Here is a 27,848-nt window from a genome sequence, read left to right as displayed (position 1 = left end):
TAAAAAGTAAAGGCATAAGAGTCAAAAATAATTTGCAAGGTTTTGTAAAGACTAGAGAGGGACAGGGAAGCCAAGAAAAGATGATAATGGAGCACGGGTCTGAGTAGCAAAAGCAGGAAAAGGAAGAATCTGTATTGTATTCTCACTCATGATAATAGTGTGAAGGTTCATCCTTGATTTGATGACCAAGAGGCAAGACAATAGTGTTTCAACTTAATGCATGTGGCGTAGACCTCTTAAGACCTCCAAGAACGACATGAGTAGCTAGACTGATCTAAGAAATTGTAATTTTCAAGCATCTATGAACATCCCCTGCTATGAAAGGTACATTAAATTTGCATCGTTGTAGGATCTTATTGAGCAGTAGCTAGCAAGAATGTGCTATGTTGCCTGGACTCCAACTTCAAGATTATCTTCCCTCTTATTTCTGGAAACCTGGTCATTTAGCTAGATCATGTGCCTTGCTAGAGTGACATTTGTTGCCAAAGTTGGCATCCTCTATTTCAGCTGCTATCATACTGAATCCCTACCCGCAATCTAAATGTACTGGTGGCTGTAGGAAGAAAACATTATGGTCAGCATTCTCTTTTCACCCGATTCAAAAATAATGACTTGTGATTCTTAATAATATAGGTGCTGGGATGGGCAGGTGGGAGAGAGAAAGACACACTGCTTAATTAAGCTCCTGCAGTGTGGTCTTCAAAAGCTACGTTTTCCATATAAACATTTTTCTACTAGAGATGATTACTCTTTTCACAAAAGCCTGGATGGCAAGAGGCAGTCTTCATTATTTTCAAATGGTGTCTGATGATTACATCATTCTTAAGAGAACTTATTCTACAGGCGCAAAGGAGATGGCTTAGGTAATTTTATTCTTGTGCACCTCCACCAACGCTTAACTGACCAGAGTGCCACGATACTCAACACTCACCCATGTTCTGGAATTGAATCCCAGGACTGGGTGCTCCCAGACACCACACTTCTTTCCCTTCAACGACCAACACAAGAAAGGCAGTGGCATACAGGAAAATGAGCTACATGCAGAACAGAGGCCTGGACCAAGTGAACGCAGTGAAGGTTATCCGAAATAGTCTTTGAGGTATCCAGATTTGGGATTCTTTTTTCGGAGCAAGTTTGGAAGAGCTACTCACACCGTTGGTATCCCCACTGCGGTCCATTGAAGATCTTCGATCCACCCCTTCTTGCATCTCACTTTCTTTTTCCTGTTCGCTACATACAGTTCACCACAATATTCAAGTTCTAAATACTTCCATACTGTTACTGCATAGCAACAACCCATACGTTAGTTTTCCATTATTCAATATGATTTCAAGTTGCCTTCAAACTCTTGCTTTCAGAGCTGCTCAATTTTAAGATCACATCAGAGAACAGTCATTTTGTACTTATGACTTCTTTTCCTCTTCCCCAGTGGCCTCCTCGGTACATACTCCCAAACGTCAGTTGCCAACCTAGACAAACGGGCCATCACGGATGCTCAATGTTGAAAGAATATTCCTGCAATCCCATCACCTATTTCTCCTAGATGAACCACTGTCAAGACCCTTGGTTGATGATTATGATCATTAATGTTATTATATTTATTTGTCTCTTTTCCAAAAATCATACAAGTATACATATAATAAAAACAAGAAGCATCACATAAATATACATAATGCACTTCATAGTCTGGTTGAGCAGGGTCCACATAACACTCTTCAGAAACATGGTACTAAAAACATTCTAAAATAAAGTGCATAATAAGCGACATCAAGTGAGAGTACGGTATATACTCAAAACAACAACAAAAAACAGAAACCCTGTAAACTAACACTAAAGACCCCAGCCAGAAACCTAGACACATAAAAACATATAGTAGATGTAGATAAAAGCTGTAAATATAGGAGCGCAGGTCTAACCTGTCTAAGATTAGAAGACAACAAAAGGGGCCTTATGTACTTAAAATGATGGGAAGCAAACCTAGAGCAAAGAATGGCAAATAAGCACAACGTGTATTACACACTGAAACGTTATCACATATGCAAGGTGGCAAGTAAGATAATTTATGTCAAATCCCATTTGAAAACAAAAGCTGATGGATGAATGGCTGTGCTCATTCTAAAATAAGTTACGAGCCGGCAGTGGTGATTTGATAGCTCCAAAAGAAGATCAGGATCTATCCCGCTCACAGATTTAGTGCGCACACAGTGCGCATGGACTGCTTGGTTAAGGCAGCAGACTCCTATTCAGCTGCCATCCTATGGGTGAATGCCTGCCTGACCCAAGAAATATCTTTTTTTTCCCAATGCCCTCTGGTTCGAAAAATAGGCATGGTCTTCTTAAATCCTTAAAAGTGGATTTGAGATAGCGGTCTAGCTCCTCCTTACTCCAGACTGAGCACCAAAGTAAAGGCAGCCACAGTCGAATCAAGTCTATAATAAAATTCATGCCCAGTTCTTTGTGTATAATTTCAGCTGAAGTGTTCTGTCCTATGGACAGCAAACTTCTCAAATGTATTCTCTGTTACCTAAATGTTATCAAGAGTTGCATAGCCCCAAATCTCACTACCAAATGTGGCCATGGGCATACATTTGGCCTTATAAACCTCTAACATTTGTTTTAGGGGTCTTCACCCAAGGCATCTCACAAAATCGTTCAAGTGGTTGCCAACTAAGGCTGAAGTTTAACACAATCCCTAGATATGAAATGTTATCCACCCAACTTAAAAGATGACCCTGGCCTTTAAAACTGGCAGTTTTAATATTTTTAGGGCCCATCGCCATAAAATGAGATTTGTTGTAATTGATTGTTGCGTCCAATTCGTCCATGAAGTCAATAAATAGATTAAAACGTTGTTAAAGGCTTCTGGCTGTGCAGGCAATTAAAACTGCATCATCTGCATATAAAAGCATGAGAACCTTGGTTGTAAATATCTCCCATAAGGACTTATGGTTTGTCTTGTACTAGGGTGTACGGTTTAAAGTCCGAAGTCTACACTTCTCTGTGGTCCATTTGACTGCCAGAGCCTCCTTCTTAATGACAGAGTAATTTAAATTTGCCCCCTCAAAATATGCAATGAACAAGCAACGCAGTGGTCTTCTCTTTACTTCCTGGAAGAGCATAGCACCCAGACCCTTGCAACTTGATCAATAACCACAGCACCTTCCTTCCCTGGCAAGAAAGCGTTTAGACATGGGGCCTTATCCAAACACACTTGATAAATTTGAACCCCTGAATACATTCCTCTCTCTCATGACACTGAGCATTTGTCTTCAGTGAAGTCTTCATGGACCCAATGTTAGAGGACAAATCCTTCACAAAGGGTGCATAGCACTCTACCATCCCTAAGAGGGAGAACGCCTTTCCTTATTTTGTGGCTGCTTTAATAGCTTGATCAAATCCACTAACTTCATTTACGGGCCACTCCGCATACTTTGTCCCTAATATGAAACTCCTCCCCTCTAAAACAACATTTGTCTACCTACAAAGTCATGCCTGCCTCCTAAAAATCTCCAAAACTACTTTGACTCTTTCATTGTGCTCCTCTCATGTTGCACTTTATATTAGCACATCACCCTGATAGAACAATACTCCGGGGAGCTTCCCAACACAAGATGATTATCCTCTGAAATACAGAGGGTGCTGTGTTAAGGCCAAACATTATGCACCTAAATATATATGGCACTATTGTTGTGATAAAGGCAGAGAGGTCCTGAATCCTCATGAGGCCTTCTTCTTGGATAGCATCCGACAAAGGACATGATGCAAAATGTCATCCATAACTCTGATAATGACGCTTTTGCTAAATAGCAATTGATAATGAGGCTAAAACACTGCCACTAAAAGAAGCAATAATAAAATGAATAAAATTGAGCATGATTATTTGGTAAAAGAGCACAAGCCGCAAGCCTAAGCTATAAGCTATCTCTGTTCTCTAACGACAAACTAAAATGGACCCACATCCAAAATTATGCACATACCCCTTGAGACATCCAAACTTGTTACTAAGCATGGACGAGAAGCTTCCCTCATGCTTAACCAGACTTGGCACAGCAACCTCCTACTTGCTTAATCTGAACCTGTGGGCTTGCAAAGGGGTCTAACCCCATGTCTCCAAGTCCTTCTGATGCGGCCGCCCCAAAATCATTTTTTTTTTTGTTTTTTTTTTTTTTTTAGCAGGATGGAATACAGAAATGCATCACATGGAAACCAACTTAGTATAACGTTTGCAATCAATCATACTTGTTACCATGTTAACCACATTATATTATGGTTTGCTACCACAACATAAACCACCGTAGCAGAGGTAAGATCAGCATTACAATGTAGCGGACAGCAAAGTGCAAATTTAAGCAAGATAAAGTTCTTTCGGGGTTGCAGATGTCAACATTTGGAATTTAGACAAGCTAAAGGGCAAAGGGAACAGTAGTATCCACCAGCCAATATAGTGCAGTAAAAGGCGATAAAGTGCATAGGAACCATCTCGGTGTAAAATTCTCAATCAATTATTCTTGTTACCATATTAACATCATTTTCATTAGAGTTTGCTGCAACAAAATAAACCACAGTATCACATAAGACCAGTATTACAATGTAGCAGAGAGCAAAGTGCAAATTGGAGCAAGATAAAGTGCTTTCAGGGTTACAGATGTCGACGTTTGGAATTTAGACAAGCTAAACAATACCTGGAACACTAGTAGCCCTAGTCGGTTTAGTACAAAAAAGAGCGACAAAGTGCTAAGGAACAGGCAATGTAAAATGAAAACTTGCTGAAGAATGTTACCAGTTTAAATCACATTCAATAATGAAAGAATTTAACTAGAATGGGCAATGAGAAAAGAACCCACAGATTAATCATACTCCATGGGATTGATTTAAAAATACTACAGCCTGGGAAGAGACACCCAGGTGGTCTTAAATCTCTTAAGAGCCCCTACTCGCCTCTTCAAACGCTTGTATACATGCCACTTCATCACGCCATTTCTGATATGCTGGAACCACCCCTGTTTTCCAATACTGGAGAATCAGCAAACGGGCCACTGCTATATCTATTGATATAAAAATGTTTGGTACCGCATTGTGATGAGCCCAGTGTGAGGAGCCAAACAAACCTAGCATTGGCGACAGGGAGATCACAGTTTGAGTAAAATGGCTAATAGCTTGGAAAACCTCGCCCACAGAATTGCTGCAAACAGGGGCAGTGGAAAAAGGTATGTACTTAGCCCTCCTCTCCCATGCCCACTGTCCTTGCAGCTGAAGGAAAGATCTGAGGAGGAAGGATATGTCATATGTAGCCTTTATGGGGTATAGTAAGCTAGCCATGTTGACAAAAACGCCATTCTTTTGAAGTCTGACTCTTAAAGACCTATGCCCTAGTTCACAAAGAAACTGACATTCTTTAACATTAAACCTACAGCCAGTTTCCTGGTAAATTCTGTGAAGCAATTCTGGTAATATTTTCTGATTCATATATCGACAAACAAATAATACCAGTTACCCACCCCTATTAGCTTGGTACCATACATACACCCACCAAGGCACGGGCATCCTCGTCGATGTACACATAGTTCGATTTAAGGAAGCTAGTAATCTGATTAAAACTAAACGAAAGTGACAGACTCTGGTGGCCAAACTGCTGGTTAATAGAGTCCCATGCAATTAAATGAGCACCATTGTAGAAGTCCCCCAGTTTCTCGAATCCCAGCATCTTCCACAGCTGTAGAGTATCCTTAGACAATGTCAAACCCCAGATCTCGCAGTGGGATAAATACATGACACGCCGGAACGCGCTGAGTTGTAAATAATGTTTTTTTTTTTTTTTTTTTTAAACCTTGATGCGTGCTGCCAAGGTGAGTACCACCTTATACCGAGTCTTTTTATGAAGTTTGGCTGTTCTCAAAAAAGCTGGTATTGCACTGCATTTGATACGGACAGGAACATTTTTTTATCGTAGGCCGGGGATGCTACTGCTAATGAAATCATAATGTGGCCTGGTAGTGTGTCTGAAAATCTGGAAGGGCTAGTGAGAAAATCTGGAAGGGCTAGTGACTCCCCCCCCCCCCCCCCCCCCCCCCCCCCCCCCCCCCCCCCCGCTACCTCGAGCTGTAACGTGGACATATGCACTAGAAATTTTCAGGGGGAGATTCACGGAGAAACGGAAACAGTGGAAGGATGGAAGGATAGACATTTTTATTAGGGTGACTCGGCCAAATAGACAACAGAAAGCGGTTCCAACTCTAACAACATTTTTTACCTTAATAAGCAAAGTCTCAGAATTGAGCTGAAATTATTGGGAAGAGTTGTTTGTGGCATAGATTCTCAAATATCTGATAGGGCATTGTGGGACATTCTGTACACAGACAGGAAGTTCAGCACGACTAGAGCTGAACAAGAGAAATCAGTTTTAACCTGGCTGACCTTGTAACCCCACAACACGTGTGAAACCATCAATGGCGTTCTGAATATTTAATCTCTCAGCCTTTAAATATAGAATCACATCATCGGCGAACAATTTAATTTTCACCAACCCTTCCATAGGCAGGCGAATCAAGGGGCTAGAACGAATCGTGACTGCTAGTGGTTCAATTTATTATTATTATTATTATTATTATTTTTTTTTTTTTTTTTTTAAAGGTAAACCGAAGTGGGGATAGCAGGCAACTCTGAGTGCCACACTTTATCTTTACTACCCCCACCTCTATGATGTTCACAATGATTTTAGCCTCTTCCCAACTATAGAACTCTTTGAGCATGTTTATTATTGGAGATGGAAACCCAGATTTTGATAGAATAAAAAGCATTGCCTTCCAGATGACAAGGTCGAACGCCTTCTCAGCATCTATCGTTAGTACAGCAGTCTTTTATTTTTTATTAACTGTAAAGAAGTCGATGACTTGACTAAAAAAAATAGGTGTTAGCAGCCATCGATCTCTTTGGCAAGAAGCCATTCTGATCCTGATGTATTATCTGTGGAGCACATAGTGCACTCCGATCCGCCCATACCTTCATAGATCACTTGTAATCAACACTTAATAAACTTACACTGTGGTAGGAGTTGAGGGTCTGTAGGGTCCTTTTCTTTTTTTGAGGAAGTTGATCAACACCGATTCTCTAAACATTTTTTTAAGAGATACCGCGTCCTTAATTTGGTTAAAAGGACTTGTTAAAAAAGGGAGCAATTATGACGCAAAAGCCTTATGGACTTCAGTAGGGATGCCATCACTCCCACTGGCTTTGGCATTGGCCATATTCTTTAAGGCGCCAGACACTTCTTAGAAATCAGTCTTTTCAGTCAGAGCACATTTTTGCCTATTTGAAAGATGGGGTAGCTGAACTGGAGCCAGGTACTGATCCAGTTCCAATGGCAATACTATCTGGGTCTCCCCATCAATCTGTCCATATTGTGGAAAGAACACCTTGGTTACCCTCTCGCTGTCATCGTCAGCCACCCCACATTAGAGTAGTTAACTGTCTACTTGTCTGGGTTTTTGTTGACCATGCAAGATATTTCCCCCATGCTGGCTCTCCTCATGGAGCTTCTGCTGAAATGCATTGCCTGGAATCTCTTCTAGTAGGAAAAAGTCCCTTAACTTGTGTTTAGCCTTCTCTACCTGCTCTTGCAATTGTGATCGGGCTGAAGAAGGGCCTTGTGAGTTCAGACAGGGCCCTATTGAGCGCCATTTGGAGATGCTGAATTTTAACTGAGTGGACCCTAGACAGTCTAGCTTTATAAGAGATCACTTGTCCCCTGAATGCGGCCTTGAACACATCCTAGACCATAAAAATGCAGACAGTGTTAAGATGTATGTAAAAAAAAAAAAAAAAAATCCAGAATAAACCCCCTCATATCACGTAACCACTCTTGATCTGCGAGCAACGCTTTATCGCATTGCCATCTTGGCCTCTTTCTCTGCACCATGTTGAGAATTATCTCCAATAGACCAATTGAGTGATCTGAGAAAGGGTTAGCCAACATCTCTACCCCACCCCCTTTCTTTTGAAGAGTTTAGTTACCAGAAAAAAATCTAGACATGAGGCTGACCCAAACCTAGGGGAGTAGCAAGTAAGTTTAAAAAGTAAAAATAAGCGGGATACTTAAGGTGCCAGGGATCCAAAAATGCGAGATCCTGTTGAAGCAGATTTAACACTGTAGCAGTTTTAGGCTTCTGCTGCCTCTTTGCCTGGTTCGATGCATCAAACATGAGGTGCTGTATAAAATTAAAATCGCCCCTCATGACTAAAGGACCCTCTGCCCGAAATGCTTGGTTCTAAATTTGATCCAGTGCCTCAACTTCATCAGGAATGGGGCCATAGTAATTCAGAAGGCCTTTATCCAGATCCATCTACCCTTATTGTGACACAGTACCTTTTATCTCCCAATCCAGCCTGTTTGAAAATAAGATGGCCACCCCCTGCAAAGCGGCACCAGCGGAGGCATAATATGCCTGTGAGTATCTTGAGAGGATGGTAATTTTGGGCGTAATGGACTCGAGATGCGTCTCCTGTTGGAAGATTACCTCTGGATCAAATTAAGTTAACCATTTCAACGAGGCACCACACTTTTGCTTATTCCCTAGAATACACACAGAATACATTACAGTTAATACATTTTATGTATTGCATCGTTATCCACCAACTAGAACAACATTGTACTCCCACGCCTCTCGCTCTCTTTTTTTTGCCACCACCTGGAAAAGCTGCCCCTTGCATTCAATACACTTATACTCCCTTACTCCATTTAAGCAGCAATCTTTAAAAAAGAAAAACTTTCTTCCATCCTGCCCATTTTAACTGCACCTGCATTCCCAACCCCGAGAAGGAGGGGGTTGCCCACTTCCCCCCACTAGACATATCCCCGAACCTTCAGGTGCCATGATGCAGAACCTGGTGACCCTCCTATTGACAGATACCTGAAAGCTTCAAAACAAAAATAAAGAGAAAAATCCTTTTCCTGTCACAATCCCATTGCGGAGCCCCCGGGCCCCCTTCCTATGATTTCGGCATCCTTGCCAGCAGTGCCTGTCCCTCTTACACCGCTGCAGTTGGCCATCCACGAGCACCTTCAGCTTGGATTGCTGCACCAAGACGGCCTGCCCCCAACCCCAAGGAGTTTTAACTCTTATTAACCGTTGGAAAGTCCTTCATTTTTGTGATAGGTCAGAAAACACTCTCATATGAACATTGTTTGCAATAGCAATGGATTTCTGCCGAAGTGCAGCAGCCAAGATCTGTTCCATGATGCAGAAGTCAAAAGTTCACCCGAATAGTCTGCAGTTATTTTGCTTCTGAAGATGGATCGTCGGGTACTCTGTGGGTCTGCATAATTGTCATTTCATGGGGGTGCACCCGGTAGAATGTTCTTCTTGATTAATGAGTCTATTAATTATGAGACAATCTGGAGGTCGCCTAGCAACTCACTGCCCCCTGGAATACTATTAAAGCGTAGATTAGAGGGTCTGGAATCATTCTCCATTCACTCAACTTTTGTAGTCAATTGACAAATCCTTTTCTGCTCCAAGGCCATTCCTTGTGTCCTTGTCCTAGTGGTATAGCACCATTTTATCCTCTAAATCAGATATTCTTTGCTCAGTCTCCTGTAGCTGCTTAGGTAAGAGATTGAAGCGCTCCTCAATTTTGGCCAGTCTTTGATGCAACATCACAATGTCAGTCGCTTTTTGTGTTTGTCTTGAACCTCCTCTAAAATAGTTTCCAGTAACAATTTTAAAGCCTTTGGTTGCTGTGTGGAAGACTGGAAAGTACTGTGGATGTCTTTACCCATTTGGAGGTCCAGTGATGTCAGGGATCTGCGTGTCCCACTGGGCTTCACTCAGAATTTTTACAGGAGCCAGGACTTCCTCTATAGCACTTACAAATGGCGACCCAGAATTAGCATTGTCCGAACCCTGAAGTTCTCCTGGAAATAGCAGATGCCAGTCGCTTATCCCCTGCTCGTCCTCAGTAGAGCTCCTGGTGGTATACACACTGGAGTTCGTTACTAGACCCCGTTTCGGTACAGATTTTTGAAAGAGGGGGGTAGTCCTTTGGTCTTGTGATCATCAATGTAGGGCTGGGCGTTGACTCTACTGTTTCCAGCTCACCCTGATGTTGTAGCCAGGAATGTGAGTTACCCAGATGGGGCTGCCCTTACCCTTTGGCGGGATTATTAAACACTGACAGGGGCTTGCCTCCAAATGAACCCTGGGAAAGAATACTGGTGTGTGGCTGGCTGGTCGAGTTTTGCATGCCACGTTTACTTGGCTTCGGGGGCCGAGTGAGCTTGGAGAATTTTTCGCCTTGCTCTCACGTTAGGAGTGCTTGGTGCTATGTGTTTTGCCAAAACTGCTAGGGAGTTTTAGCGAAGTGGAGTATGCGATGTACAGGCATAGCAAGCCTTGGGTCATTCACCCAGCCAGCCTCAGAGCAGTAGCAGTAGTCTTACGAAGCATCATTGCACCATGGAGCAGCCACGTGTGACGTAGGCAGGAGGAGGAGGGGTCACAACGAGTGGAACACTAATGCAGGTCATGTGTGATGCACCTTCAGCCCCGAACGTGAATGCTACCCCAAAACTCATCACCCTCTTCAACCCGTACACATTGCCCACTATGATTCTACTGCCATACTTAGTTGCCCCAATATAGGCTGCCCTCCATACCCACCTGGTCTAACATCCATGAGCTTCAGTGACTCGGTTCCAGCAGTTTGTCATACACACTTTCAGAAATTGTTAACTTCAACCACAAGTCCGAGGTCATTTTTTGTCTTTTCTATTACATTAAAACACTAAAAACACCCACTCTCCCAGATTGCTTTTGCAGCTGCCTGCCACCTGAAGTAGCAGCTCCTCAATAGCTTTTTAACTTCTAGAGTCTTCTTCTCTGATGCCAACACACTGCTGCAACATTTAGCATAATGACATGTCCGTGAACATTTATTGCATGTTTCCTTGATAGCAGACTTCTTATTGTAGGCCATGTTTTACTATCCTCTACCCGAAACATGCACCTTCTTTGTTTTTCTCACTCTTCATACCCATGACAACTCCACTGATGCTCATTTTGCCCCCTTCACGTTTTATTTCACCCACTCCCTTCAGCATATGCTCAACCCTTTTTGCCACCAATACAACCTCACTTAACAGTAGCTCATCCTTGAGCCACAGCTGTTCTCACACGTACTCTGAATTGCAGTTTAGTAAGAACTCGTATCTAATCCACTCATTAGTGTACTGAAGAAACGTGAATGTGGATGCAAGTTTTTGTTAAAACATTCACCTACTCTTCAACAGACCTGTGTATTTGCAAGTCCAATTTTCTTAAGCACACCTCATAGTCATGCAGACCTCTTACAGTCTCTGTCCAGACTGGTGAGCCTTTTAGGACTTCTTGCCCTCCTGTCCCCAGTCTGCAAAGTCTCAGTGCCATCTTTCTGTCTAGTCCCATTTTGTGTCCACAAACCCTTGCATAGGTTTTGAAAACTTTCTTCCATTTCCCCCACTGCATAGATTTCTCTCCTGGACTGGGAATAAGAAAGGGGGTGGCGTAATATATCGACAGCTAGGGAGGCAGTAGCAGGGACAGAAGCCTATAGGTGTGTTTAAGCGTAGGAGGTACCAAAATTGCCTTACAACTCTACCATGATGGTTTTGATACATTAAACTTGCTGGCTGTTTCCTGGTTTTGTGCCCAGAAGCCTTATGCTGGAAAGTCACTGTCTAATTAAATGTAACAATCCATAAAATTGTAATCCGTATGTTTTCATATGGTGCCTAAGTCGATAGTACTCAGGGTGTGCCATCAATGATGGACTGAAAACAGATCAAAATTAGTTTTCCTTACCTCTGTAGTGTATTTTGTTTCTTATACTCTCTCCTCCCAAAGGGCTCTTTGTGAAAGAGCATGTGGTGTGATGCTCAGAAACTGTTCCTACCTACTGTCTTACTGAGCATGGTCTCCTCATTCATTTGTTGCTAATGACCGAACACAAACTTTTCCTACTTTATTTTCACACAACTGGCATAGACTCCTCACTGGGTTAGCGTTACTTTGTGCTACTCCTGGAACCCGCCACAGAGTCCCTGTGTTCCACTGAGGCCTTTGCAGTGCCATAATATTTGGAAGCTAATCATTCTATTCCTCCTTCCATTACAAGCTGCTGCTAAGTTGGTCTAGCTGCGCTGGCTTTCAAGCCATCTAATTCGCCATACGTTTGTCCCAACAGCCTTATTCCCTGTGTTAAGGTGCTCTTCTTGTCCCACACTGCAGCCAGTCATTGTCAGTGTAAACTAGTATCACACACAGGCACGCAAGAAGGAGAAGGCTTGGATATGTTTATTTTTATGCATCTCGGGCAATGGGTAATCAGCTGACCAGAATTCCAACACACTCAATCGCCATCCACATCCTGAAATAGAATCCCAGGACGGGGTGTTACGATTGTATATATATATATGTGTGTGTGTGTGTGTGTTTTGATATGGTTCATTAGTTTTAGGCCTTGGCAGAGACAATTCATCCTAAATTGGTGTCTGCTTGGAAAACGTTTATATCCTTTAATTTTTCTAATTTAAAATTGGTTAGAAGTTGAGGCCCACCCATTTTTTTATTTATTTCCGTTTTTTTCTGTAAACTTACATTCTCTACAGCATTTTGGTTCCCTCAGTATGTCTAAAATTGTCCCTGACATCAACTACTTTTCTGCCCAAAAAGAAGGCAAATTGTAATTACTGTTTTTTACGTTTTAATACAGCTCTGTTCTCATAAGGCTAGTAATTGCAGACAGCCTCCTCCAAAGAAGCAGCATAGTTCTAGATTAACCTCCAAAATGATTTGTGATCAGCAAAAGTTCTTTCTCGGTGTGCAGTAGTTCCCGTAATTTGACCATAAAAGTGCAGAGTGATGCCCAAGATCACATTGTTACTGCAGCACAGTTTTTCCTCTGAGTCATAGTCAATTGACGGGTTTAACTGATATTGTTACCTCTGACCTTCGAAATTGAACAAATAGGTTTCCTCATGTTGAAGGAGAACATGCTTTTCACAATTCGCAGGGATGAGGCACTTATGTAATGTAGAATGGAGGATATTGTGAAAATAGATTTCCAAATGTCAACCTTCTCTACCCACACTATCCCACTTCTCCTATTTTTATTTTAACATAACCGTATTAGGGCCTAAAACTGTTCGTTTTTGATAGTTCATGAAACATCTTACCATACCTCAGCAGAAAAGGAGCTGTCTTTTTAAGTGATTCTTGGTTGTATTCCGAGGCTGATGAAGTAGCAGAGAATACTAGCAAGATAGCCATATCATCAGGAAAAAATATTTGTTTAGAGTTGTGACGTAGGGAAGCACTGTGGTAGAGGGCAGAATAAAAGGGTCTATTTGCATTGGTGGGGTTATAGCATTAAGCTAAATTTGAATTCTCCTTTCCTCCTTGCTTAGAGGCTCATCACCAAATGAACGTTGTTATTGATGTGTTAACATGGGTTCAGGATTGTTTTCCACTCATGAAGCCCACCACTAGATGGGAGTGGAAAGAACCTGCTGTGGTAATAATAATTGAACAGTGCTGCTACTTTGGTGGGATCTGTGCCTCCTGGCCACAAGCTGCAGAGTGGGGATGTAATGATCTGCCCTCAATGGCAGAGTGTGAGATTCCCGGCCTGTCAGACTTCAGCTTGTAACACTGGGACAGTGAGAGACATAAGGTACCTTAGCAACACTGTTCACTCTGAGTCAACAGTGTTGCTAAGCTGCAACTTCCTGACCAGTAAAATATTCTGCAGAGGGGCCTAATGGGGATGAGGTGCCCTTCAGAAAGGAGGGGAAATCTTTTACCCCTTACCTTCTCCCTGCGACCCCCCCCAAAACCATGGGGACTGCAGGGTCCAGTTACGCCACTGCAACAATGCACTGCCCTTAAAGTATTAGGAAAACATTTGTGGGTACTGCCTGTTTTGCTCTAAGTCTGTGCACTGCAGGCGCAGGGCCTGTGTGAGGGAGGGCACCTGGCACCTGGTCAGGGTAATACAGTGGTGCCATGGGCATAAGATCCTTATCTGAGGATGCAGAAGATACCACTCTTTTAGAATGTGTACTCCTCGGGGAGCTTGCCTTATTTCCCTGCAACACTCGTTAGAAGTGTTTGGGAATAAAATGGTTCAGGTCTCATTTTGGTTGTCTACTGCTTATGACACCACTCGTTCAAAGCTCTGAAGGATGACGCTACAGAGGAGATGGGGACGTACTAGAGAAAGGAGACCAAAAAACGTGCAGCGGAATATCCAGAAGAAAAGAAAGAAGGGTATATGTTTTCATGTCGTGCTGATTGCTGTATAACGCTTGCGCCACACGACACAGCTGCAAAGTGCTAACCCAGAATGATGCAATGGATAGTTTCTTCTATTATAGATTCCCTTACGAGTCTATGAAAAGGCATTTCTAAGGGCAGGGGAAGTCCCCGACATCTGTAAAAAGGCTACAGTCATCTCATTATTGAAGAAATTGGGCGATTACCCTAAAAATCTTCAGAATTATGTCCCATTTCGGTGCTGCCTTATTGCTCTAAATTATTGGAAGCTGACATAGTGCATAGGGTTAGCTCAACACAACATAGCACTGAAAATGTTATCCAAGAAGAGATTTGGATGATGGACAAGTCTAAGCACTTATTCTCCTCGACTCTCCTGCAGCCTTTGACATGGGGGATCACAAGATTTTATTGGATTGACTGTGGATTGCAGACTTTAGGGACAATACCCACAAATGGTTAACCTTCTTTTTTTTTCTTTTTTTTTTTTTTTTGTAGAGCAGAACCCAGGCAGTGCAAATTCCTCATTTTAGGGCACCAGAATTAGGGATTGAGTGTGGATCCCACCAGGATCTGCCCTCCCCTCATCCTTTGAAAAACTATATTCTGCCACTTATGAAGGAGCTAACCAGGATTGGCCATCAGATCCTAAATTATGCTGAGTGCCAGATCCTACTTTGCCCTGACACTCCAGAATCCACACAAGATCACTTTAGGAGCACAATGTGTCTCATCGGTTGTTGAAGGAGACAAAATTATTTAAAGCTGCATGCAGAAGAGGCTGAAATTGTGATATTGTATCATACACCCTCCTCGTGGACTAGATCCTTTTGGCCGCATGTTAGGGGTGCGCTGCCTTCCCTAAAACCAGTGGCTTAAAGTCTGAGAGTTATCATTGATCAGTCCCTATCTCTTAAGCCACTAATTAGTGTGGTTGTCTCTAAATCTGTTTCATGCTGCAGGGGTGTGGAATTTATTAAAATATCTACTTGTCCAGGGGACAGGTTGCTTCTCAAATCTACTTGTCCTGTAAAAAGATCTACTTGTCCCTTTGGTGCCATGTAGTGTGGCGACAAATTATGGCAGCAATTAATAGCCTCTCTGATTATGCCAGGGCTACTACCATAGTAGGGCTTGAATACTTGGAGTTTCAATCCCTACTGTAGCAATTTCCTTATTTTGCCACCTTTCTGCAGATCTGCATACTGGGGCTGGAGGAAGCAGTAAGCAATAGTTTCAGGGCTGGAATGCCTTTGAGTCTGCAAACCTACTAACCTGCATGTTTTAAAGATTTTTACCAGCTTCTCTCTAATATTTTTCCATAATAAGAAAGGTTGGACATTTACTCCTGACAATGGCAGAATTAGAACTTCTTCCAGGGTTGGGAAGAAAGTGGCTGGAGGGAAAATGAACTTGCAAATGCTCAATAGATTTTCACATGAGCAAATCTACACATCGTATTTACCCATGCTAAAATACAGTTCACAAATATTTTAAAGGGGTACGACATATACCATGGGTGCACTTTTGTGACTTTCTTGAAGAATTTGGGGCCACATGTAGGTAGGTTCAGATTTGTGACGTGCAAATTGCGAGTCGCAAATCCAAATGTAGGATCGTGTCCTTGACACCATCTGTGATTCGCAAGGGCTTTGCAAATGCCCACCTCATGAATAATCATGAGGTGGGTCGCAATTTGCGACCCCCCTCGCGAATGGTGGCCTGCTGGAGACAGCAGGCCACCATGTCTGTGACTGCTTTTCAATAAAGCAGTTTTTTTTGTTTGTTTTTGTAATGCAGCCCGTTTTCCTTAAAGGAAAACAAGATGCATAACAGAAAACGAAAAAAGAAACGTTTTCGTTTCATTTTTTCAGAGCAGGCAGTGGTCCGCAGGACCAGGACCACTGCCTGCTCTGAAAAAATGTTTACAGTGACATTCACAATGGGGAAGGGGTCCCATGGGGATCCCTTCCCTTTTGCGAAAGTGTTAGCACCCATTTGAAATGGGTGCAAACTGCGATTGGTTTGCGCCCGCGTTCGCGGTCACAAAACAATCCTACATTGCACTGCGAGTTGCAATTAGGAAGGGAACACCCCTTACTAATTGCGAGTCGCAAACCCGTTTTGTGATTCGGTAACCAGGTTACTGAATCGCAAAACTGGGTTTGTGCATCGCAATGTGCTTTTTGCATGTCGCAAACAGCGAAAGTCGCTGTTTGCGACATGCAAAAAGCTACCTACATGTGGGTCTTGGTCCCTAATTAGGTCTGGTGTTAACAAAGACATTTTGTTTTTATTAAACTTCTATTTCTCTCTCTTTCGGCTGGCTTTACTGTGAGTGATCGCATTCTGCTCTTCCACAAGGAGCATATTGCCACACAAAGTAGTTTTGTTCAGTGTCAGGAACTACAGTGGCAATCGGTGACGTAACGAAACTGGAGGGTGCCCCTTTGCAAAGAACATGGAGGAGCCCCCTCTCCAGACTCACCCAGGGCAGGTGATGTGCTGGAGGGGCCCCCTGGAGGGCGGCTGCGGGGCTTTGTTATGCCGCTGGTGGCAACGTGTGCTTTAAGAGTTCAAAAACTTTTTGGGGGGGTTTTGCCAATGTTTGTTACAATGTTGAGGGCCTGGTAGCTCCCACAACAATAAAGTGTTACAAAAGCCATGTCAAAACAAGACACGCATTGATGAAACTAAAAGACTTATAAAAATATGTTGGATCAGTTGGCTTTGTCAGTGTTTGTTTATTTTCATGCCTCCCATAATCGTGTTGAAAATGGTTACACTGATTTTCCATTAGAAATATTTTTGGGAAATACTAGCATGCATCAACACATTTTACTAAATGACATTTCATTTGCATATTATCAGAGAGCATTCTGGGAGCATTATACTTAGCCTAAACTTTTCAAACATGTGTGTACACATTTTTTTTTTTTTTGTACTGGAACCAACGTCAGTAGTGAAGTGTGACCTTAAAACATTTATTTACAGCACTCACCCTAATAATGAAGGCTTTCAAATAATGAACCATAAATACAAGTTCGAACAGCATTATCTTTTGGAAACACATTACATCAACTGCAGAGAATTCCACTCTCTGTAAACAGGCAGCCAAAGGGTTTGTGCTGCAGGGGGTTGGGCCTACTTGTCCCAAGGACAAAGTAAACATAAAAACTTGTTGCCCTTGACCCCAAACGCTGAGAACCATTCGGAAGATTCAACCTTTTTTTTATCTTCGGAAGCCATGAAGACTATCATGGTATCCTTCATTGGTGTCAGACTGGATTGTTCTAACAGTATATATCTTGGTCTTCCTGAGTGTAAATTGAAAAGACTACAACTAGTCCAGAATGCTGCTGCCAGGCTGAGCTTTAGAATTCCTCGAAGCGCACAGACCGCACTCTATTCAGAGAGCCTAGACTGGCTCCCAGTTAAACAGCAGATCATATTTAAAGCTTGCTATCTAATTTTTAAGAAAAAGGGGAAGTACCCAGGTTTGTTAAGAGACAGTATGGTGATGTGTTCTTAGGGAGGACGCTCCACTCTGCTTCTACTGACCTTCCTTCTGGTCATACCAAGGGTTAGGAAAACCAGAATGGGTGGGCATAGATTTTCAGGACTTGGTGCTAAGGAGTGGAATGTCCTTCCAGCAGAGATTTTCTCTATTCCTGAACTGCTTCCTTTTAGGGAAGTGCTAAAGACATGTCTCTTCAAACAGGCTTTTGACAGATATTACACTGTCTCTGTCCTTTTATTATGTTACGCCTTGTTTCTACAGCACCAAGAGACCCTTGGGTGTATGTGGCGCTTTATACCTTTTTAACATATAAGGGGAACGAAGGACCATGTAAAGGTAAGAGGGGACATTGGGGGGTGAGGATGGAAAGAGATGCGTGTCAGTGGCAACAAAAAAAAATGTTAGATCAATACTGCAGCAGTCTGCAAAGTCTCTTAAACCTCATAATGGCAGCGGTAATATTAACAATACTACTACTGCAGAATAACTGACAGTTTTCTGGTGTGACTGACCAGATTAATTTTCTTTGGTGCCCCTGACTCGTAGGATACATGGATTGCAAGGTTATGTAATTTCCAGTTATGTATCTGGGTACGCTGATAGAGAAGTTGTCCATGTATGCCGATGGCGGCCACACATAGAAAGGATGCAAATGCATGCAGCATCCTTGCACGGATACAGGGGCTTTGAGTGTTTGCACAGCATAAGCGCAGCTACAAAGATTGTGAACATTGTATGTACAAATAAAGTTGGTGCAATTATGCACAGTTTGGGGACAGTATCACTCTCTACATATGTATGCACAGTGGTGTCTGCACGTGTAGTATAATCTGAAATTTTTCAAACCACATAGAGGTCTGTTTAATCCTGGCAGATACAGGGGCAGAATTAAATGCACAGTTCAGAGGAGGATCTTCGGACATGTACAGTTCATGCAGCTGTACTGGGGTGAGGTGTATGTGAAGCACAGACATGGATAAAGCGAGTACACGATCCAGGTCCAAATACACAGTGCTGCGTGTATCCCCAAAAAGGGGAGGCCTCACCTAGAAACTTCCTTACAAAATGTGTAATCTCACCCTTCACTGCTACTTTCTACCAAATAGCAGTGCTCAAGGAGAACTTCTCAGCAGCCCTTGTAAACAGACTTTTATGAATTGCAAAAAATAGCTTTTCTCCATCCTCCTCACTACTTTTACTACTTGTATCTTCGCTGTCCTGCTACAGGAATGCAGGCAGTACACTTCCACTGTCTAGGAGACGGTCCCTCTGCCGCATCTTGTGCCATTGTAAAGCAGGGGCATCAAAAATGGATTGCACTGGTTTCAGTAGCTATACACGGTACTAGTACTATACTTGATACGGCACACCACACACCGACTCCAGCAACGCACATGATGTGAGCACAGCATTCTTAGTTTTCTCATAACGGACCTTTGCCTCAGGGGGCAATGAGACCACACTTTCACTGCCATATAAAAAGGTTTGGTCAACTATACGATATCAAAAAACATGATATGCTTCCTCCACCGCCATATGTCTTAAACCCAAGCTGGGTACATTAGCACTCTGTCCACTCCGTGGTGGGGGGGATACATTTAGTGCACCCTCATGCCACACCACATGTCCTGTAATAGAGCACATGTAATTAATGTTGTTTTCTTTCTACAGTTCCCTATCTTCAAATTGCATGCTATCCCAAAATAAAAACTCCCCCACTGTACTCTAGATACCTGTATGATCACCTGACCCTAATTAAAACTTTGAATTATTCACTCTTCTTTCTTTTGAATGAACCCCACCGTACCTCCATTCTCTGTATACCTCCTTTTTTGAGTATAGCATACTCCCTGTCTCTCATAATCTGGTATTGTATTTCTTCAGATTGCCTACATACAAGTTCATAGACTACAATTTCCCCTTCTTTCAAACTAGATCCGTGCAACCGAACAAAACCTAATCTCCTTTAGCCAATCTGTTCAGTTTACCAACGATTTGAACCCCTGCTAATGATTACGGCTAAATCCCAATAAACAACAGTAATCAATAAAAACTAGATTAATGAATAACCTTGGTTCCAGAGTAGCCTGCTGCTCGCTATAAGGAGCTTCAACACCTCATCAGGATAGTAAGTGATATATAAATCGTGTTATGATTTAAAAAACAAAAAAATCTTACCTCTCCACCAATATGCGCCCACTGTTTTCAAACATTGAGAAGTACCAGGAAGTTGGTGTCATCATAAGCATGCAGGAACCAGTCATGTTCTGTTGCATGGACAAGATGACTGGAGCCTTATACGCTAAAAAGACTTCCACTTCATCAATATGCCACCAAAGTAAGCTTTTAAAATAGTGTTTCTGGAAGTAATCCTCTCTTTCCTCTAGCTGGGTTTTGGCTCAAAGTTGTAGACACTCAGTGCATGTACTGATGAGATTTGAGAGGGAGAGTGTACAGGAGTTGTTGGTACTTATGCTACCTTGACCTGTGCTCCACGCACACATCGATGGTATGGAGGAAATGACAGCTAACTGAACTTAAGAGATGTTTGGGATGAGATGTTTGTTGACCCCCTACTACCTTATTCAAACCCCTTACCTTGAATCTATCTGACCTTCTTACAACTGGTGACGCCACTGCCCTTCAGCGTAGGTCTGTCTGTCAACATGGAAACATTTTATTTTGGGACGGCTGACTGTAAAACGAGGCATGGCTACTAAGGTCTGGACTCTCCACCCACACCTCTTACGGCCCCCTGATTTCAGGTGTTTCCTATGCTTAACGTCTGATGTGTGGAGCTCAACTTTATGTTCCAGTGGAACTAGGTCCCCAAATTCTATTTACGATCTTCCGCCCAGTAACATCTACCAGTGGCTGTCGGGAGAAACGTTTGGATGAGTAGGAGTAAAAATACATGCTGAGCAGTGATATTAATAATAATATTAATAACATTGAATATTTGATATTGATATTGCAGGGAATGCTGTAGAAACTCTGCTTATTAAATAAATCTTAGTGTTGTCTGCGAAAGGCAGGTTCTTTTAATATGAATACTCAACTGCTAGAGGTGATGACCGGTTCCTAAACCTTTTCTTAATCTGTTTTGGGGGACAAAGAAGAGTGGGTGTTTTGTACCATCAAACCCACAACTTTAATGCTTTATATATTAAATAACTCAATTTCCTTGCTTATTTATTTTCAGTATGGCAGCAAGAATAACCACATAATGTCTGGCCTAAGCACTGTAAGGGAAACTTTCACTAAATGTGGCATTCTCATATGATTTTCTGTTCACTTTTGAACTTAAAGTCCAATAAGATTAGTTTTTAATTTTCGTTGATATTAGGTTTTAAGTTGCTTCATTGAATTGTGTTTATGTATTGTAAGACTTAACTTTGATCATGACACTGACTAGATTCTGGTGCTGTTGCACGATTGTAAGAACTGTAGATCACTAAGGCATTGCAAAGTATAGTTTTTCTCATCTTTGTTAACTATTCAGGGTGCAGGGGATACCTGTGCATTCTATATCAGATTTTAGTCTGCCTGAGTGTGAAAAATATAATTTTTAGCTGCCTCATCCATTATTATTACTAATGAGTACAATTATACTGAATGGACAAAATGAATGCTCAAATGGCAAATTGCTGGTGTACTTTGTTGACTGAGGACTCGTATTGTTTCTGAAAGACACTGTACTTCAATTTATGATGCTGCATGAGACCCGTTTGATATTTGCATGACATTTTTAGTATTTATTTACAATCCTGGTTTATACCAGTTTTTGTATTTCATTGCCTTAATTGTGTTTCTGACTTGTATTGTCTTGGCCTGAAAGGTTCTTGTGGAAGTGGTAAATAATAAATCTTCTGTTGAATGTCCGCTGCTAAGAGTGTGCAAACTTCTACCCGACAGCATAACAGCAGAAGTGTACCTGCTGGCATTGGATAATAGGAGTGCAGCATATTCATTTCTTCCACAGAACTGGATACAGGCATGAATAGACCGCTAAAGATACTGATAAGGTTAATTTATGCTCTTTCTGACGGGAATGATTGTGACACAATTGGTTAATTCGCCATGTTTGGTTAGTAGGTTAATAGATCTTTTCAAGACTAAGTTGAAAATAAAGATGCTCGTTTGCCTTTTAGATATTAAAAATCAGTTCCCTTTAAAAGTTGTGGTTTTGCTCAACCAGGGGCGAGGTTGGAACGGATGTCTCACTCCCCTAAAACCTATAACGCCCACGTTGCTCCAAGTTCCAGAGAAGCAAGAAGGATATGTCTTACTTTTCAATAGTCCCACTAGCTCAACAGATTCTGGTTGTCGGACCTTCTGAAGAACTTAGAAGTCATCAATTTGTTGTTAACTGAAAAGTAGATCTTCTGTGTCAGCAGTGGGGGTGGAATTTGGGTGAGCAGGCTCATTCTGCAACCTTCCATCAATATCTGAATATAGCTGCATCGGTCCTGACATCTAACCCAGTGGTAAACGGTGCTTTAATGTAGAAGGAAATAACTTATATTTTATTTTTCTATTTGCCTTTAAGGATGAAAACTAACTATGTATAGGAGCTGATTTATCATCAATCCAATTGGAATAACTTACATTTTATTTTTCGGTTTGCCTTTAAGGATGAAAACTTACTGTGAAAAGGAGCTGATTTATCATCAACCTAATCGGAGCACTGTAGCACTGTACATAATTGATGCTAAGCTGTACATGTTTTCTGCCAGTTGCCACACAATTCTAAGTTGATTACAGATTTGTTTTTACTGGGTGCTGACAATGATTTTGGGGCTAAGTGTTTTTTTCCCTAAAGAATGCAGGTCTTAAAACTCTAGTTTGGTGAAAAGTTGTAGTTTCAAAAACCAAAACAACATCTTTGTGTACTTAAGATTTTAGTTTGATGGGATACAATAAAATAAGGCTGGATTTTATGTCCCCCAGACTACAATCTGTAGAATTGCTTTTTTTGTTAAACCCAGTTTAAGTATAGGGTGAGATTGCATGGAAGGCTGTATGTTTCCTGTGATTACTTCTGCCAGCAGCATTGTTTGACCTGGCATCCTCAGTTTGGTTTCACCCCAGACTTTTTTGCCTGTCATCTCTTCTTTATTGATGCATCTTTTTGTTGGTCTTCGGACTGTGAGCACTTTACAACTCCTAAAGTGCATGTGCTTCTCCACTAAACATGGTAACATTAGAGTATCCACAATTGGCATATTTAGTTTACTTGTAAGTCTATTGTAAAGTGGTATACCACATACCCAGGGCCTGTAAATTAAATGGTATTAGTGGGCGTGCAGCACTGATTGTACCACACAAAGAAGTAGCCTTTCAAACCTGTCTTAGGCCTGCCACAGCAGTATCTGTGTGTGCAGTTTACTGCCACTTCGACTTGGCATTTAAAACCTTTTGCCAAACCTTAAACTCCCCTTTTTCTTACATGTCACCCCTTAGGTAGGTTCTAAGTAGCCATAGGGCAGGGAGCCATGTAAATAAAAGGCAGGACATGTACTTTCAAGTTTTACATGTCCTGGTAATGAAAAACTCCCAAAGTCGTTTTTCATTACTGTGAGGCCTGCTCCTCTCGTAGGTCAGCATTGGGAATTCCTTAATATACTTTAAGCTTCAATTCCTGATCAGAAAGGAGTAGCTGCACCATGTTTCATATCATTGGAATGGTAATGATAAATCCTCTCTACTGTTAAAGTCGGATTTATTATTACTATCTTAGAAATGCCGCTTTTAGAAAGTGGGCATTTCTCTGCTCTCACTGCTCTGTGTGTCTGACAGCTTGTCTCCGATACACGTCTGGTATGGGCGGCAGTTACATTTGTGCATTCCCCTAGACACTCAACTGCATCTGCATTCATCTGCATACTGATGGGTCTTGCTGGGCAGGGAGGATGGGAAGGGCTCACACTTCAGTGGGTATTGGCCTGAGCCACACACAAAGGGCTGATTAACCCCAGCTGATAGTTTGGAACCAGGGTTGGAATGAAAGTGGGACCTGTGCACTTCAGAGAGTTCCTTTGAAGTTATACCCAAAAGTCCCTTTGAAGTGAGGGATAAATACTGGGGTTCTGACCCCTTGAAATCAGAACACTACTGGACTTGGGAAGAACTCTGCAGGAGTGAAGACTGCCTTGCTGTAAGGATTGCCAATCTGCCTGGACCGACTGTCCCAAGGAACTGCTTCTCTGCATTGCTAGGCTGTCCTGCTCCTTGCTGATATATGCCTTCTGAGGACAAGGACTGGACCCATCTTGCTGACGTAGAGTATTTCCAAGGCCTTGCTGGCGTGCCTCCTGTTCTTCTGCAGTCTCAAGGACATCAGAGACTGCATGCAACTCTCCTGGTGCTGCTGGACTCTGCCTTCTGTGCGTCCTACCCTTGCCCCAGGTGGCCCTCTCCAGTTCCGGGCCTCAAAAGTGGGTTCTGCAGCTGATACCTGCAAAAATCAGTGCATCGCCTCGAGTGCGTGTAGAATTCCGCTGCATTGCTCTTTTGCAGAGGCTGCCTGACAACAGCGGATTTACAGCCTGCATGACGACTGCACTGTGCGCAGCTTGACGACAACGCTCTGCAGTTCAACGGCGACCCATGGCATTCATTTCAACGGACGACAACACAGTGACCTGACTTCATGGAAAATACAGACGCATATTGCCCTCGACATCAACGCTTTCCCCCATCAAAGGTACTGTTTCAGTAGACCCTGTATGGGTCCTGTAGCCGGCTTGTCCTCCATTGCAGTTGGCCTGGATTTTGAATTTGCACCGGTCCCTCACGACCCCAAGTAACCTTTTGACCGCGAGTGACTTCTTCTAAGCACTATTTCCCACTTAATCTTTACAAATTCATATCGGGACTTCTACTGATTGGATTTTTGTCATTTTTGTCTGGTTACTCAGATAAATATTCTCTTATTTTTCTAAACTGGTATGGAGGGGAAACACCCGGAAGAACGAGTCCAGAACCCCGAGGTTGCGAAAAACGAAAGCAAAACAGCTCTTTAATTTTCCACGACTTCCTAGTTTTGGTACCTTAACCACGCATGTCTGAACAACGTTTATGCATGGTTAAGGTACAGAAGGGAGTCGGAGGGGACGCGGTGAAGGAGGAGGTACGTTGGGCTGGGACTGGGGCTGTTTCTGGGGGGGGCAGGGGGTGATTAGGGTTTTTGGGGGGCAGGGTTTAGGTTTTAGGGGCGGGGACTCAGATATTTTTTGTTTTTGGGGTGGGGGGCTGGGGGTGATTAGGGTTTGGGGGGGGTCCAGGTTTAGGTTTAAGGGGTGGGGGGCTGGGGTGGAAGCATGCTGCGTCGTGCATGCTGATTGCTAATGCCTTTACCAGGAATGCGTATACAACGGTAAAATCATTGTAAACGCATTTGTGGTAAAGGCATTTGTGGTTAGAACGAGGTCGTTGTTCCGACCTCGTTGTTGAGCCACGGGTGGTTTAGGCACCCATGGTTCCGAGATATAACCGGTGTGGAATCTTTTTGTGGTGTTTTCATTGAGTTGCTGTATTTAAAGCATGTTGCACATTGCTTCTTGAGTCTAGCCCGACTGCTCTGTGCCAAGCATCCAGAGGGTGAATACAGGTTAATTTAAGGAGTGTAACTTACTTACCCTGTCTAGGGTTGTGGTCCCTACTTGGACAAGATGCATACCTCTGCCAACTAGAGACCCAGTTTCTAGAAAAACATATTAACTAAATCAGCTATGGTTGATCAAAACGTATCTTTTGAGTTGACTTATTTGATTTCTCTTTTTAAGTCATGATACTGTTGTTCTGTATTTTGATGCACAGTTGTTGTTTTTTTTGTTTTTTTTTGTTCTGTTCTGTGCACAGTAGCTCTGGTGACAACACACCAGTTTTTTCGTTTATGTGAATAAATGAGAGTTGGTATGATTTGGCCACAATTGATAAGTGCATGCAACTGTGCCCCACACAAATGTGTGCCCAATCCCGGATTTTTCTGTTTCTTATAAAGCACATTTGACTTGTGACTGGAATGGGTTAACTTCTCCACCCATCGTTTATTTTGCGATCTTTTAATGGTTTAGTTCATCGAGAACTGTTTTTACTCTGAATGATCAAAATTCAGGTGGGTAATAAGGAAACTCGCACAATGGAAGAAATGATTATAACATTAATATTACCCAGCTTAGTGGTCTCATTTCTACTTGCCTCATAAAAATGGCCAGCTGAGCAAATCTGGTGAATTATGTCACAATACATCTCATAACCCAGATCTCATCAAACAGTGGAGCATGCTGCAATGCAAATCCAGTTAGGACACCAGTCACACACTACCAAACTATTGACTATAACTCTGCAAACCAGATAATGTAAGTGTAGTAAAGGAATCACCTGTACTGGAGGATACGTATCTGACTGCACTCACTACATGTTTTGTAGCACCATTACAACCTAGTAGCCCTGAAAGAATTCCCACAGCTTTCCAAGACTATCAGGCACGCTGCAGTTTAATAAACGCTAGAGCAAACCAATGAATTAACCACTGAATACCACATTTGGGATAAGCAACCTATGCCTGACCACATACCTTGCAACTTAGAGGACCCTAATAAAGTCCATCCTTGCAGGTCTGACCACAATATTGTCCTCTATCAGTCCTGACCATCTCATAATCGCACAAAGAATGAGTTTAACACAGTCTATTTTTGCAAATCTCTTCTTTTGTCCAACTCCTTCCACATGTGCTTGTTTCCTCCCTTCACATGTCTACACGAACCTTCATAATCACCCTTACAGCCACGTCAGCATGTACTGGAAATTGCAAATGAATAAGTAAAGGACACTTTGGATCTGCAAAGTAAACCATAACTGCTAGAAAATTACACTTTTTCAATGTTGGTCTCTCATGCGGCTTTCCTCAATCACACTAAGTACTGCGTCCCAAGACCGGATAGGAGCACCTCTCTGATCACTCACAAATGGCACCAGTACAATTCCTGCATAGCTGCACAGCAACAAATAAAACAGCCTCCTAACCATATATGCCTATCCAGCCGATGGAGCACGTTAGTGCCTCACTGTGGAGTATGGAGCTGTATTTAAATGCCCTAATATAGCACAGCGCAAAGCTTATTGTTTGTTGGTACTTTGTGATTCAGACTAGGTAATTGGTTTTTTTTCTCACTGAATGCCCCTTTAACAGCTTTCAGTCCCCTAGCTTTCCAGTCCTTGCTAGACAACAACTGGGTGAGTTTTTTTTTAACTGGATTCTTGTACATAGTCAATATTTTGCTCGAAATGTTGCTATAGGACTCTCCTGTTTATTTGGTGCTAAGTTCCTTGCGCTAAATAAAATATGAATAAAGTGAATAAGAAATGCATCTTTCTGGCTAGATCAGTGGTTCCCAACCTGGAGTCCTGGGACCCCTGGGGGTCCGCAAAGCCTTCTCAGGGGGTCTGCGACTGCTAAGAAAATTGAAACATATTAATAAATATTGACAAATTAGGTCCCAAACTTCCAGTAATGATTCAGTGGGGGTCCCTGGGTTCAATTAATGATAAAGTGGGGGTCCACAGAAGTCAAAAGGTTGGGAACCACTGGACTAGATCACAGCTCTATTTGCTCAAATTGTGACATAATTGCCCGTGGACAGGTTTTCTGTGATCTCTAGGAACGTGTATACATTTACCAGGCAGCATTAAAACCTTCACAACATTACCTTGTAGTAATGTAAACCATTCTGACCCCGATTCGTTTTTTCTCTGAGCGGTTAAAACCTTGTTTGGCTAACTAAATACTGAGGTACATGACTTCTCTTCTAATCCCTGCAGGACAAATATAAACGAGCCCTTGCAGATACAGAGAACCTAAGGCAGAGGAGTCAAAAGTTAATAGACGAGGCCAAGATATACGGTGAGTGATGTCAGCTTGTACTTGATAATCTCAGACGTCTTACCTGTGAGGGAGACCCGTTTCAACGAAAGAGCCTTGCTGCACAGGTAATGCAAAATGTTCGTGCTCATGATGT

At 42.4% G+C, this 27,848-nt stretch overlaps 1 protein-coding gene across 1 annotated transcript in view; it reads left to right on the top strand.

Annotated features, from left to right (window-relative positions):
- The window catches only part of GRPEL1 (GrpE like 1, mitochondrial), a 68,438-nt gene that overhangs the window by 19,394 nt on the left and 21,196 nt on the right, over nt 1-27,848 (top strand). The window contains exon 3 of the mRNA XM_069203236.1: nt 27,652-27,733. Coding sequence (XP_069059337.1) covers nt 27,652-27,733 — 82 coding nt within the window. The remainder of the gene's footprint in view (nt 1-27,651; nt 27,734-27,848) is intronic.

This window comes from Pleurodeles waltl, chromosome 1_2 (assembly GCF_031143425.1).
Source record: "Pleurodeles waltl isolate 20211129_DDA chromosome 1_2, aPleWal1.hap1.20221129, whole genome shotgun sequence".
Taxonomy (NCBI): domain Eukaryota; kingdom Metazoa; phylum Chordata; class Amphibia; order Caudata; family Salamandridae; genus Pleurodeles; species Pleurodeles waltl.
This window is presented reverse-complemented; position numbering and strand designations above follow the sequence as displayed.